Here is a 16,383-nt window from a genome sequence, read left to right as displayed (position 1 = left end):
GACCCCTGAAGGTGTGCTGTGGTATCTGGCACCTAGATGTTAGCAGCAGATCCTTTAAGTCCTGTAAGTTGCGAGATGGGGCCTCCATGGACCGGACTTGTTTGTTCAGCACATCCCACAGATGCTCAATTGGATTGAGATCCAAGTCAACACCTCAAACTCGTTGTTGTGCTCCTCAAACCATTCCTGAAACATTTTTGCTTTGTGGCAGGGTGCGTTATCCTGCTGAAAAAAGCCACAGCCACCAGGGAATACCATTTCCATGAAAGGGTGTACAGGGTCTGCAACAATGCTTAGGTAGGTGGTACGTGTCAAAGTAACATCCACATGGATGGCAGGACCCAAGGTTTCACAGCATAACATTTCCTGAAGCATCACACTGCCTCAGCCGGCTTGCCTTCTTCCCATAGTGCATCCTGGTGCCACGAGTTACCTTGGTAAGCGACGCACATGCACCCAGCCATCCACGTGATGTAAAAGAAAAAGTGATACATCAGACCAATCTACCTTCTTCCATTACTGCATGGTCCAGTTCTGATTCTCACGTGCCCTGCAGCTATGCAGCCTCATACACAACAAACTGTGATGCACTGTGTATTCTGACACCTTTCCATCAGAACCAGCATTAACTTCCTGAGCAATCTGAGCTACAGTAGCTCGTCTGTTGTATCAGACCACACGGACCAGCCTTCACTCCCCACGTGCATACTGATTGGTGTAATTGTTTCAATGCTGTTTGTGTTTGTATTTAATACTTACTAACATTCACTAAAATCTATTTGTTATGGCATTAGAACCATTAGTATCAGGTCACTGAAAAACAGTTTTGACGTTTTGTTGTTAAGCATTTGTTTTCGGTGAAAGTAGCAGTGTTGCAAATTAATTTTCAGAGAAAGTTTCTAACAGAAGGTTAATTTGTTGCTAAAAGTTGCTAAATGACGTGATGTCATTGCACAATGACAAGCAGTGTATTAGTAGTTAGGTAGTATGCTACACTGTAAGAAAAGTCTGTAAAAATAAGGCACAATCTACTATGTTAATATGAAAGAATTTTCCATAATTGTTTTTTTACTTCCATTTTAAATAACGCATTGAAAAGGGTTACAGGGTTACAATAGATGTTGGATAATGGATAATGTCCGGAAATATTTTCTATTTTTCTTACAGTGTACTAACTGATCAACAACCGCAAGTACAAGCTACTAACAAAGTGTATCATAAATGAAAACATTTTCAATTATCAAATTATTAAATTATTATTATTATTATTAATAAATTGAACAATTGTGTACTGCTAAGCATCTGTGGTTTCCTCTTTTCATGTAATTTGGATGGAAAATGTGTGCCTTTTTATTGTCTGAGTCACTTATCAGAAGTGACGTGACATTCAGCCAAGTATGGTGAAAGGGTTGCTAAAAGTTGCCAAATACATTTTTTAAATTGCTAAATTTGTTGCTAGGTGTTTTTGGAAGAAAAAGTTGCTAGGGTAGACTGAAAAGTTGCTAAATTTAGCAACAAAATTGCAACACTGGAAAGTGGTTTCATTTTTTTAACTCATTTAAAAAGAGTCTGTGCTGCCACCTAATGCTGAGATACAGTATTACAGAAAAAAAATGCATGCCAGAAATATCTGCTCAGAGCCATTGCAAATATGGCCGCTGAGTGAACAGACTTTCATTGAAAGGGACTTTGAGTTTTTTATTTTTATTTATTTGACCTTTATTTAACCAGGAAAATCTCTCTGAGATTAAAATCTCTTTCACAGGAGAGTCCTGGCCAAGAATAGACAGCAGTTACATCACACTTACAAATTAAAACAACAAATACAGCAACAAATACAGAATTTAAAACACTAAAAACAATTACAAATCAGTGAATCTTCTTCGAGTGACCGAGTAATAGATTTAAAATGTTCCATAGGCAACAGAGTTTGTAATTTCAATTTCGTTTGGATTGAATTCCATTCAAATGGAGCTGCATACATAAAAGCCCTTTTTCCCAGTTCAGTTCTCACAAATGGGACAGAAAGAGTAAAACAATTATCAGACCGGAGGGAATATTTCCCAACACTTTTCTTTTGAATTAGACAACCTAAATATGAAGGCAACAACCCCAGAATAGTTTTATAAATGATTAAGTAAAAATGAATTTTCCTTCTAATAGACAAAGATGGCCAGGATACTCTATTATACAATATACAATGATGAGTTAAAGGTTTACTATCTGATATAAATCTTAAAGCGCTGTGATAAACAGCATCCAATGAAGAAAGAAGTTGAGAAGAAGCATATTGATAAACCACATCACCATAATCGAGTACAGGCAAGAAAGTAGCAGAAACTAACCTCTTTCTTACATTAAATGAAAAACAGAACTTATTTCTAAAATAAAACCCAAGCTTTATTTTTAATTGTTTCGTTAAATTAGTTATATGAGACCCAAAAGATAATTTATCGTCGATTGTGATACCAAGATATTTATATTCTTTCACTAACTCAATCACATTACCTTGCAAAGTCTGAAGAGGAATAAAGTTGTCTACTGCCTTTTTCGAGCTTGAGAATTACATGATTTTAGTTTTATCAGCGTTCAGAACAAGTTTTAGTGTATGAAGCCGTGACTGAAAAACATCAAATGCCGCTTGAAGTTTAATCAAGGCTTGCTGTTTTGAAGGTGCACCACAATACATAACAGTGTCATCTGCGTAAAAATGTAAATTAACATCTTGATTACCATGATCGATACTGTTTATGTAGAAAGTAAATAAAAGGGGCCCTAACACGGATCCTTGAGGAACTCCTTTAACAATCTCCAGTAGTCCTGAATTTATGCCCTCAGCCTGAACACATTGGGTTCTATTGATTAAATAATTTTTAAACCAAAAAACCAACACTCCTTAATCTATGCAGCAATATCTCATGATCCACTGTGTCAAAAGCCTTTGATAAATCAATAAAAAGAGAAGCACAGTAATCACCTTTATCAACTGATCCAATAATGTCATTTAAAACTTTCATAACGGCTGTAGTGGTACTGTGTTTTTTGCGAAACCCAGATTGATTACTAGATAGAACTTTGTGAACATTCAAAATAACAAGTCACTTGATCACTAATAAAACTTTCTAAAATTTTTGATAGAACACAAAGCTTAGAGATTGGCCTATAATTATCTAGTATAGTAGAGTCTCCCCCTTTTAATAAGGGGATAACAAAAGCCTGATTCCCAGATTTCAGGAATAACACCAGTGTGTAATGAAAGATTAAACAGATAAGTTAAAGGGGTCGAAGTGATATCAGCTGCCATTTTCAAATAAATAGTTTCCACACAGTCAGGGCCTGGAGATTTGTTTATATCAAGCGATTTAAGTGCTTTATGGACATCAGTACTCTTGATGTGAACAAAAGAGAACTCTTCCTTTGTAAGACTAGTTTTTGCACTAACAAAGTCATTATTTGAGGACCAAAGATTGTATGATCGAATAGAATAAAGACCCAGAATCAATAAAATGCTTATTAAAATGGTTAAGTATTTGCTCTTTATCAGAGATTGACCGTGGAATCCATATTTATACGTGAAGGAAAATCGGATGATTTTTTGTTCCCTGTTATATATTTTATATTCTGCCAAAAAATTTTAGGATTATTTAAATTAGTCGTAGTTTTAGCAATAAAGTAGTCGGCTTTAGCATTCCTGATGGCGACTGTACATTTATTTCGAAGCTGTCTGAAACAAATCCAATCAGAATCTACATCAGATTGCCTAGCTTTTGCCCGAGTAAATCCAGAGAATAAAAAAAGTTTAGGACATCTTGATCAGAGAAGAGGAACAAAGGTCTATGGTTTTGGCACTCTTGGTATGAAGTGAATTACTCTACACTAAATCAAGAGACTTTCTCAGGAAAACTGACCACAGTTTATTGGATTTGAAACAAGGAAATGTAGTAGCTGCTAAACGTTGGCTTACATGTTAATACTAAGAGGTCACAGAAGCAGACTTGTGAAAACCACTGTTTCCAAATCTAAAGCTTATCAAAAGCAAGAATCAGTTTCCTCTTCAAAAGTGTCAAAATCATACTCCCAAACATACGTTGATTTCATAATTATTTTTAGGTTTTCACAATATAAGTTCTTAATTATGAAGACTACTGTTACTGAATGTTTTCTTTTTATGTTTTTAATTAAAAAGTTCTTAGTTTGGTTATTTTAGAGATAGTCTGGTAGTATGATTGTCAAAAAATAAAATAAAAAATCACACTTCACATGGCCTCACCATAAAATTTCCCATTAACTGATACTGCTAAAAAGCAAAAATTATATTACAATAAAACTATTTTAAACTTTAGTCATGCCCTCCAGTCTGTCTTGAACAATCCCTGCAGTCTTTGGATTTGAATTACAGCTTTCATCCCCAGTGCCTTGATGGGGCTGCAAAGTGTGGCCTTCTTCCATAAGTGCTCTGCGATAAATCCCTGATATGCTTTGTCTGAAGCATTTTCTAACATCCAGTCCCATGCAGAAGTACAGCACCGGGTTCACGCAGCTGTTGAAATACGCAAAGCCCTTGGCAATAGGCAGGCCCACTTTAAGAGCGGGGCTCTTCTTGTCTACCATCTTGGCAAGCAGTAGGCAGTGGTAGGGACCCCAACATATGAAAAAGGCAAAAACAAGTCCAGCAAGAATACGGAGAGGCCTCGTTTTACCAGAAAACCTTGTTCTGCGTATTCCAAAGCCTGCTAGAATGTAGCAGCACAGGATGACCAGGAAGGGCAACAGGAATCCACATAAGAAGCGAATGCTGTACAAGGCATTCTCTGCTGAATTGTCACCCTTTGATGCTTCTTTCTCCTGCACAAAGTAAATCAGATTTCTAATATATGGCAAACAATTTAACATTTACTATGCTAAAAGAAAGTACATGTTTAAAGGGATAGTTCACACAAAAATGATAACTGTCATTATTTATTCATCTGATGTGTCACATTCAGTTATGAAATAAAGTTGTATGTAAATAACAATGAATAAGATACATTCACACTGTCAGCTTTCTGGATTGACAACCACAATTACTTATAGGTCTCAGCCTGGAAATGATTGTACTATTGCTTAACATCAGTACCGATTGTTCAGCTGATGTTCTTCATCTTATCACATTTGACACAACAGAAGTTCATTTGAGGTGCAGTTTCTTCCATCAAATCTGAATTATCGGACAGCAGTTTCTATACTTCTATAAAGAGCTGAGCATTGAAGTCGTGCGTAGACCACAAAACTGAGGGGAACAGCTCCAGTGGAGGACAGTAACTGGAACTACTACAGATGATAGTTTATATCAAAGTCCCTTTAAGGCAGCGGTTCTCAATTCCAGGGCGGGCTGAGAGCCGTGACGTAGACGCTAAGCGCCGAATTTAAGATTCTATTTTAGGTTAGGGAAATCGAAAACGACAGCGGACATGCAGACACGGGATGCTATTCGCTCTGTTGTGGAGAATATTCCCGGTGTTGTGCCCAATTCTGACCCCCTGCTAGATTATTACCCCCCTAGTATTGGTAGGTTTAGGAGTAGGTTTGGGGGAGCGGTTAGGATTAGGGGTGGGGTTAGGATTAGGCAATCAGATAGCGATTTGAACGAGGGGGGGGTAATAATTTGGCAGGGGGTCAAAATTGGGCACAACACCGGCATTTGCCAACTGAAGCCCGAACGAGAAGAGTGTTTGGTTCACATTTTGAATGGAGGTGATGTTGTGGCCTTACTCCCGACAGGTATGGGAAAAGTTAAATTTATCAAATATTGTTACCGATCGTCAGCGAGAAACAGGGGCGTGCACTACAGTAAAAACAAAACAGTGTTTTTTTTTTTTAACAATAATTATTTTCTCTATTGCAATATTCCTTTTCATGAAACAGAATCTGTTTGCTAGAGAGCAGAACAATTTTTAGGAGTTTTGTTAAATCTGCCTAAATTACTATGCACTTATGCTGATAACACTGAAAATCTGTGAAGGCCTTGTGCTTATACATCGAGCGTATCAATAGAATGCCATATGAATTCAGCGGGACTGCTAAATTCATACTTCCCTATATTTAATGCTTATTATTAAAATGAAGTATGCATAACATACGTCATAACCAAACGTTACGTGATTGGCTTACGGGTACACCAATGATTTTAAACTTCAGACAAGCACCCCCCATGAGAAAGTAAACGCTTGTCAATTATGCCTTTCCAGACTCTGTCTACGAAGCAAAGCAAAGTAGCAGAGTTTGGTATTACCAGGCTAGTTACACGGACCAGTGCACGTGAATTATTTCTCATGCATGTGAATTGGGTTATGCATGTGTGCATCGCGTCTTTTGCGTGAATTATTATTGAGATCATTCTGGCTCCATAGTGAAGACGTTGCGCAGCACAAATCCATGAATGAATGTTCCGAAGTGAGGTAAACTTCAACAGATTTCCACCTGCTCTGGCAATGAACACTGTGTAGGGCCCATGTCAATGGGAACACAGTTCATGCACTGAGCTCACTTCTAACAAGCTGATTATCTGAATTAAGCCGAGTTCAGACTGCACGATTTTCAAAGTAGTCGGGTCACTGTTCTTTTCACACTGCATGACTATCTTGGCCAGCATTCAGTCGCTGCTGTGTTCCCACTGCATGATGGATCGGCGACAGAAGGTTTCACACAGCATGACTTTACAATAGGAAGAATCGCCGACAACTGGCACGCCAACCTGAAGTCGGCTTTAGGTGTGTTAACAAAGAAGAGAGACTGGGGCGCGAGGACTGGAATTGAGAACCGCTGCTTTAAAGTCATTTAACTCGCGGCCATCTTTGAAACAATTCAAATTTTTTTTACACAGTGTTGAAGTATTAATTATTAATTATTTATCCCTGCACATCACTTTTTTTTTTTTTTTTTATTAATTTGCACTTGTAATTTTTAATCAGAAACATTAACCTCCCCTCCCCTCCCCCTCTCAACGACATCTTTCTCTTCATGACCTTAGACTTGGAAAAGGGGTTGGACTATACTGACTGTCCAAAGACCAGGCTTTTAGCACTTTTTCCCCATTCAAAACTATACGAGTGACACGTCTTGGGTATTCTATAGTCTTTGTTTATATCTCAGTCTCCATAAGGAACCACACATGAAAACTCCCAACAGTGCTCTTTCGCACTGTATAACCTGACATTCAGTACTAGATGTCCAGTACGTTCCGTTCACACAGCATGGCTTCACCGAAAATATCCTAAAAATTTACTGGTGCGAGTTCGGTTATAGAATGCGGCTGTAAATCCAATAAATAACCGAAATGTGTGTGAATGTAATCGTATCCATATTTTTCCTGTTTTGTCTGCTTACAATGAATGTAACTTATATAATTAAATTATTCAACCTATTATTAAATCCTATATTATGATTTATGCAAACATAGTTTTTTGATAATTATTGGAAACCATTTTTAAATTCAGACAGAATTCCAAAGTTGTTCTGACCTCCATTGAGCACTTGCTCAAATTGTTGTCATCAGGGTAGACGTGCCGGTAAAAATAGTATGGGGAACTAAAGATCACTGCCACAATCCAAACTCCCACACTGACCACACGAGCAGCACATAACGTCCGTCGTTCTCTGGTTAACACTGGACGCCAGATGCAGAGCACTCGATCCACACTGATGACAGCCAGAAGAAAAACACTGCAGAACATGTTGGCGTACTTGAAGAAACCACTGAACTTGCAGAAAAAGTTTTCAAAAGGCCAGTGGTCATAGAAAATTTTTTTGATGAGTGAAGGTACAAGGGTAAAGCAGAAGATCAGGTCTGCTACAGCGAGATTGACCAGCCATACATTAGTGACGTTGGGCTTCAGACGCATGCCAGCCACCCAGATGACCAAAGAGTTCCCAGTGATGCCGAAGATAATGGTAATGGTGTAGAGGACAATGGTAATATTATTCATAATGGCATCAATGTCCACTGTATAGTGCAATGGTAGAGTTGTATTGGAGGCCATTCTGAGAGACAAAAGTTATTTATAGTAATTCTGTTTAAATTAAGCATTTTAACTAATTCACAGATGAAATTATTAGCAAGGACAAAGTCACCGGTTCAATTCTCAGGAAATGCATGTACATGTGAAATGATACCTGTAATGTGTAAAATATGTTTCAATAATTCCCAAGAACTACAATACAAGAAGTGAGTAAATATGAGTACAACAATATGAGCATCTACAAGTAATTCCTCTTATTCACCCAGGACCTTTTCCTTGTATATTTATGTTTTTTTTTTTTTTTTTATTATTCAAGAACAATTTACATTATGGTTTAAACATTTATATTTATTGTAAATATAGCTTAAACTAGCCATATTTGGCTCTCACATGAAAGAAGCCACCCAGCTCTTACTCAGAGTCTGTTTCAAAATATCTGTCTGAAACTTGCTTTGCATCAGAGTTAGGTGTGGTTCTCCTTTCTTGTTAAAACATAAAGCAGTAGTACATATGAATAAGAAAAACGCATATGAAGCATGACAATTAAAGGCAGAGATGGGCAATTTAACAGCTTATGTTTGAAAAAGCTCATTAAATGTGTATTATTAAAAATACAAAAATGCAACAAAATCATCGCACAGCATAGACTGTATTGGAAAATTATAGTTAAAAAAAATAAAACTATTAACAACTGTATAATGAATTGATGTGGGTGTTCTTACCTCAGTGAAAGTTTCCTCAAAGACCCAGTTAGCACAATCAGTGTTTGAAAAAACACCACTGCACAGTATTTTGAGAATGTGTCCAGCAGAGACTGAGTATGAGTGATAGGGCATGTTCAGCATGCAGGCGAATAAATAAGTCATGGGTTCAATGACATCACTTCCAGCTGTTCTTCTTCTCTCTAAACCCTTTTCTCCCATGAGTGTGATCATTAAGTATCTTCTTTAAAGATAAAGAGAAGATAAACAGGAAGGGGGAGGAGACAGATGAACAAACACAGAAACATAAATACATAATGTGTTTACTGTACTATGCCTCTGAGGGAATTTAAGGGAAAATTTACTAAAAAAATAAATAAAAATTCTCACCCTCAGGCCATCCAAGATGTACATGAATTTGTTTCTTCATTGTAACAGATTTAGAGAAATTTAGTATTAAAATCACTTGCTCACCAATGGATCATCTGCAGTGAATGGGTGCCGTCAGAATGACCAAAACAACTGATAAAAAAATACAACACAACTCCATTCCTTCAATTAATGTCTTGTGAACAAAGAAGAAAAAAAAGATGTGTTTGTATGAAAGAAAAACATCATTAAAGCATTTTAACTTTAAGCCATGGAATAAACCAAAATACCAGTCCATAATCCATAATAACATTGTCTTCAGTGAAAAAGTCCATTCCCTGTTGTCCTGAATCTAAACCCAAAACCTTCTCCTGATTCAGACAAGACAACTTTTTCACCGGAGAAAGCAATACTATGGATAGAGAACCACTACTTTAACCAGAAACAACAGTCTGAAGTGACAATGAACTTGTTTATTACAAACACACAGATTGTGGATTACTTACATTACTTGTGAATTTTCATCACAATATCCATAGGATATTCCACTGGATCTAAAGTATCCATTGGTGAGCAAGTAATGCTAAATTTCTCCAAATTTGTTCCGATGAAGAAACAAACTCATCTACATCTTGGATGGCCCGAGGGTGAGTAAATTTTCAGGGAGGACTGTACCTTTAAAGCATATGATGTATATAATTACATTCCGGTCAATAAAGCGTCATAGTGACTTTAGATCAAAACATAATTTTATTTTCTGAAGTTTGAAAGTAAAGAATGAATAATATGCTAATACTGATAATAATACTAATAATAATGATTGTTATAAGTGCGGATAATGTTTCATTTCACAGTATCTATTCAAGATCTTGTGGTCTATTTAGCATACACCAATATGTGCATATAATTTCCATGTCTGTTTTTTTTTGTCAGTGTGCCTTATTTTATTTAGTATTTGCTTACATCCTGATACAGATTCCCTGTGGATTTTGTTTTCAATCTGTTAAAATGAAAATGGTCTGAAGTGGTTTCCAACCTCATATCAGATATACACCGATCAGACATAACATTATAACCACCTTCCTAATATTTTGTTAGTCCCCCTTTTGCTGCCAAAACAGCCCTGACTCGTCGAGGCATGGACTCCACTAGACCCCTGAAGGTGTGCTGTGGTATCTGGCACCAAGATGTTAGCAGCAGATCCTTTAAGTCCTGTTAGTTGCGAGGTGGGGCCTCCATGGACCGGACTTGTTTGTTCAGCACATCCCACAGATGCTTGATTGGATTGAGATCCAAGTCAACACCTCAAACCAATATCCTTCCTAAACAAACCACACCCAAAACATAATACCATTTTGGCAGGGTGCGTTATCCTGCTGAAAGAGGCCACAGCCACCAGGGAATACCATTTCCATGAAAGGGTGTACAGGGTCTGCAACAATGCTTAGGTAGGTGGTATGTGTCAAAGTAACATCCACATGGATGGCAGGACCCAAGGTTTCCCAGCAGAACATTTCCTGAAGCATCACACTGCCTCCGCTGGCTTGCCTTCTTCCCATAGTGCATCCTGGTGCCACGAGTTACCCTGGTAAGCGATGCACATGCACCCAGCCATCCATGTGATGTAAAAGAAAAAGTGATACATCAGACCAGGCTACCTTTCTTCCATTGCACTGTGGTCCAGCTCTTATGCTTACATGCCCACTGTTGGCACTTTCAGCTGTGGACAAGGGTCAGCATGGGCACCCTGACTGGTCTGCAGCTATGCAGCCCCATACAACAAACTGTGATGCACTGTGTATTCTGACACCTTTCCATCAGAACCAGCATTAACTTCCTGAGCAATCTGAGCTACAGTAGCTCGTCTGTTGTATCAGACCACACGGACCAGCCTTCACTCCCCACGTGCATACTGATTGGTGTAATTGGTTGAATGCTGTTTGTGTTTATATTTAATACTTATTAAAATTCATTAAAATCTATTTGTTATGACATTAGAACCATTAGTTTCAGGTCACTGAAAAACGATTGTGACATTTTGCTGTTAAGTGTTTGTTTTCAGTGAAAGTGGCAGTGTTGCCAACTAATTTTCAGAGAAAATTGCTAAAAGAAGGTTGATTTGTTGATAAAATTTGCTAAATGACATGATGTCATTGCCCAATGACAAGCAGTGTATTAGTAGTTAGGTAGTATTCTACACTGTAGGGGCGTAGCCATCATTTCAGAAGTGAGGGGGACAGAAATGTTTTATATATATACTATATACCAGTCAACAGTTTTTGAACAGTAAGATTTTTAATGTTTTATAAAGAAGTCTCTTCTGCTCACCAAACCTGCATTTATTTGATCCAAAGTACAGCAAAAGTAATAACGTTGTGAAATATTTTTACTATTTAAAATAACTGCTTTCTATTTGAATATATTTTAAAATATAATTTATTTCTGTGATCAAAGCTGAATTTTCAGCATAATTACTCCAGTCTTCAGTTACATCCTTCAGAAATCATTATAATATGCTGATTTGCTGCTCAAGATTATTATTTTTAAAGTTATTATTATTATTATTATTATAAATATAATTATTATTATTATTATTATTATTATTATTATTATTATTATCAAATTTAATTTTTTTTTTTTTTTTTTTCAGGATTATTTGATGAATAGAAGGATCCAAAGATTAGTATTTTTGTGAAATAAAAACCATTTAAACAAAATAAAAAACACCAGTAACATTATAAAATATATCAGGGGTTAAGAACGTTGGTCCTGGAGAGCTGCAGCCCTGCAGAGTTTTGCTTCAACCCTAATCAAACACACCTGAACAAGCTGATCACGGTCTGAAGGGTTACTAGAAAGCTACAGGCAGGTGAGTTTTAATTAGGGTTGGAGCTGAACTCTGCAGGGCTGCGACTTTTTCCAGGACCGGAGTTCACCACCCCTGCAATATACCATTCAAAAGCTTAGAGTCAGTATAATTTTTATTTTTTGGAAAAGACATTATAAAAATTAATACTTTTATCTAGAAAGAATGCTTTAAATTGATGAGTGATGATAAAGACATTTATAATGTTACAAAAGATTTCTATTTCAGATCAATGCTGTTCTTCTGAGCTCCAATTCAGATGTTTTCAACATCATCATCATAATAAATGTTCTTTTGAGCAGCAAATCAGAATATCAAAATGTTTTCTGAAGGATCATGTGACTGAAGTAATGATGCTAAAGATGTAGCTTTAAAATCAAAATAAATTACATTTTAAAATATATTCAAACAGAAAACAGTTATTTTAAATAGTAAAAATATTTCAACATTTTACTGTTTTGCTGTACTTTTGATCAAACTAATGCAGGCTTGGTGAACAGAAGAGACTTCTTTAAAAAAACATTAACAATTTTACTGTTCAAAAACTTTTAATTTCTAGTTTAATTGGCTTAGAAATCAGATAACTGTTGGATAATTATCAATAATAATGATTTGTTAATGTTTATATAGGCTACTACAAACACTTTTTATCACATAATAAGGCAGAACAGTTTCTATACTGTAATAAATGCTATGTCAATTAGCACTACATTGTTCATATACTTTATTTATTACCTGGAGATGACCTGAAAAACACAAATAAACCATTTCACTAGCTAGGACCACGCCACAAACAAAATATGAAACTGTTAGTTGAACAGAGAGTTGGGGAAGAGTAGAAAGAGGAAGAAGGGGTCGAGAGAATGGGATGATGAGGGTCAGGTTGATCAGGGCATCTAGAATTGATAGCTCAGCGAGACTCAGGGTGGGGGGGTACCATCTCTAGCATATATTTAGGCCGGACAATTAGGAGCCCCAAAGTTGGGAAGAGCTGATTTAAGTGTGAGCTCGGAATGCCTGATCATACAGAGAGGATGCAGAGGGTAAATAGTTCAGGCATTCGAAGGTTAACACAGGTTCTTGTTTTCGTAAGCCTTTGTTAATACGAATGTGTCAAGTCAAGTCATCTATATTTATATAGCGCTTTAAACAAAAAAGATTGCGTCAAAGCAACTGAACAACATCAATTAGGAAAGCAGTGTGTCAATAATGCAAAATGACAGTTAAAAGCAGTTCATCATTGAATTCAATGATGTCATCATTTAGCTCAGTTCAGTTTAAATAGTATCTGTGCAATAATTTGCAATCAAGTCAACGATATCGCTGTAAATGAAGTGTCCCCAACTAAGCAAGCCAGAGGCGACAGTGGCAAGGAACCAAAACTCCATCAGTGACAGAATGGAGAAAAAAACCTTGGGAGAAACCAGGCTCAGTTGGGGGGCCAGTTCTCCTCTGGCCAGACGAAACCAGCAGTTCAATTCCAGGCTGCAGCAAAGTCAGATTGTTCAGAAGAATCATCTGTTTCCTGTGGTCTTGTCCCGGTGGTCGTCTGAGACAAGGTCTTTACAGGGGATCTGTCTCTGGGGCTCTAGTCCTGGTCTCCGCTGTCTTTCAGGGCTGTAGAGGTCCTTTCTAGGTGCTGATCCACCATCTGGGCTGGATACATACTGGATCCGGGTGACTGCAGTGACCCTCTGACTTGGATACAGACTGGATCTGGTGGCTATGGTGACCTTGGAATAAGAGAGAAACAGACTAATATGAGCGTAGATGCCATTCTTCTAACGATGTAGCAAGTACATCGTGTGTTATGGGAAGTGTTCCCGGTTCCGGTTTACCTAATTAATGCAGCCTAAAAATCCTTTAACGGATTTGGATATTAGAAGTATATTAGTATGTTATGTGTAAACCAGGTTAAAGAGATGGGTCTTTAATCTAGATTTAAACTGCAAGAGTGTGTGTCTGCCTCCCAAACAATGTTAGGTAGGTTATTCCAGAGTTTGGGCGCTAAATAGGAGAAGGATCTGCCGCCCGCAGTTGACTTTGATATTCTAGGTATTATCAAATTGCCAGAGTTTTGAGAACGGAGCGGACGTGGATGACTATAATGTAACAAGAGCTCGTTCAAATACTGAGGTACTAAAACATTCAGGGCTTTATAAGTAATAAGCAAGATTTTAAAATCTATACAATGTTTGATAGGGAGCCGGTGCAGTGTTGACAGGACCGGGCTAATATGATCATACTTCCTGGTTCCAGTAAGAACTCTAGCTGCTGCATTTTGGACTAACTGGAGTTTGTTTACTAAGCGTGCAGAACAACCACCCAATAGAGCATTACAATAGTCTAACCTTGAGGTCATAAACGCATGGATTAACATTTCTGCATTTGACATTGAGAGCATAGGCCGTAATTTAGATATATTTTTGAGATGGAAAAATGCAGTTTTACAAATGCTAGAAACGTGGCTTTCTAAGGAAAGGTTGCTATCAAATAGCACACCTAGGTTCCTAACTGATGACGAAGAATTGACAGAGCAGCCATCAAGGCTTAGACAGCTTTCTAGGTCATTACATGCAGAGCTTTTATGCCCTATAATTAATAACTCTGTTTTTTCAGAATTTAGCAGTAAGAAATTACTCATCATCCAGTTTTTTATATCGGCTATGCATTCCGTTAGTTTTCCAATTTGGTATGTTTCGCCAGCCCGCAAAGAAATATAGAGCTGAGTATCATCAGCATAACAGTGAAAGCTAACACCGTGTTTCCTGATGATATCTCCCAAGGGTAACATGTAAAGCGTGAAGAGTAATGGCCCTAGTACTGAGCCTTGCAGTACTCCATACTGCACTTGTGAACGATATGATACCTCTTCATTCACTGCTACGAATTGATGGCGGTCATATAAATACGATTTAAACCATGCTAATGCACTTCCATTAATGCCAACAAAGTGTTCTAGTCTATGCAAAAGAATAGTGTGGTCAATAGTGTCGAACGCAGCACTAAGATCCAATAGCACTAAAAGGGAGATACAACAACGATCAGATGATAAGAGCAGGTCATTTGTAACTCTAAGGAGAGCAGTCTCAGTACTATGATACGGTCTAAATCCTGACTGGAAATCCACACAGATGCCATTTTTCTCTAAGAAGGAATATAATTGTGAGGATACTACCTTTTCTAGTATCTTGGAAAGAAAAGGGAGATTCGAGATCGGTCTATAATTAAACTAGTTCTTTGGGGTCAAGTTGTGGTTTTTTGATGAGAGGCTTAATAACAGCCAGTTTGAAGGTTTTGGGGACATACCCTAATAACAATGAGAAATTAATAATAGTCAGAAGAGGATCTATGACTCCTGGAAGCACCTCTTTTAGGGGCTTAGATGGAATAGGGTCTAACATACATGTTGTTGGTTTAGATTTCTTCAATTCTTCCTCTCCTATAGTAGAGAATGAGTGGAACTGTTCCTCAGGGGATCTATAGTGCACTTTCTGATGTGATACTGTAGCTGATGGCTGCATGGTTACAATTTTATCTCTAATAGTATCGACTTTAGAAGTAAAGTAGTTCATAAAGTCATTACTGCTGTGATGTTGAGAAATGTCAACACTTGTTGATGCTTTATTTTTCGTTAATTTAGCAACTGTATTGAATAAATACCTGGGGTTATGTTTGTTTTCTTCTAAAAGAGACGAAAAGTAATCAGATTTAGCAGTTTTAAATGCTTTTCTGTAAGATAGGTTACTTTCCCTCCAAGCAATACGAAATACCTCTAGTTTTGTTTTCCTCCAGCTGTGCTCCATTTTCCGGGCTGCTCTCTTTAGGGTGCAAGTGTGCTCATTACACCACGGTGTCAGACTGTTTCCTTAACCTTCCTTAAGCGTAAAGGAGCAACTGTATCTAAAATGCTAGAAAAGAGAGAGTCCATAGTTTCTGTTACATCATCAAGTTGTTCTGAGATTTTGGATATGCTAAGGAATTGGGATACATCAGGAAGATTACTTACAAAGCAGTCTTTTGTGGTAGAAGTGATGGTTCTACCATACTTGTAACAAGAAGTAGAATTTACAGTTTTATCTATTTGAAGTTTGCATAAAACTAAAAAATGATCTGATATATCATCGCTTGGCTGCATAATTTCAACACCATCAACATTAATTCCATGTGACAGTATTAAATCTAGAGTATGATTTCGACAATGAGTAGGTCCTGAGACGTGTTGTCTAACCCCAATAGAGTTCAGAATGTCTAGAAATGCTGATCCCAGTGCATCTTTTTCATTATCAACATGGATATTAAAATCACCAACAATTAAAACTTTATCTGCAGCCAGCACTAACTCGGATGTAAAATCAGCAAACTCTTTAATAAAGTCTGTATGGTGCATTGGTGGCCTGTATACAGTAGCCAGTACAAACATCACAGGGGATTTATCATTAACATTTGT

At 37.3% G+C, this 16,383-nt stretch overlaps 1 protein-coding gene across 1 annotated transcript; it reads right to left on the bottom strand.

The window, feature by feature from the left end:
• Positions 1-3,894: 3,894 nt before the first annotated feature.
• Positions 3,895-9,017, bottom strand: LOC109111923 (C3a anaphylatoxin chemotactic receptor-like). The gene is made up of 3 exons (XM_042776485.1): positions 8,720-9,017; positions 7,500-8,019; positions 3,895-4,845 (listed from the first exon to the last, which is right to left on the bottom strand). Exons 2-3 carry the CDS (start codon positions 8,016-8,018, stop codon positions 4,333-4,335), a joined length of 1,032 nt encoding a protein of 343 aa, XP_042632419.1. The 5' UTR covers position 8,019; positions 8,720-9,017; the 3' UTR covers positions 3,895-4,332.
• Between the last annotated feature and the right edge of the window lie 7,366 nt (positions 9,018-16,383).

Source organism: Cyprinus carpio, chromosome A19 (genome assembly GCF_018340385.1).
Source record: "Cyprinus carpio isolate SPL01 chromosome A19, ASM1834038v1, whole genome shotgun sequence".
Classification (NCBI taxonomy): Eukaryota; Metazoa; Chordata; class Actinopteri; order Cypriniformes; family Cyprinidae; genus Cyprinus; species Cyprinus carpio.
The sequence above is the reverse complement of the archived record's forward strand: the minus strand, read 5'-3'. Positions and strand labels throughout refer to the sequence as shown.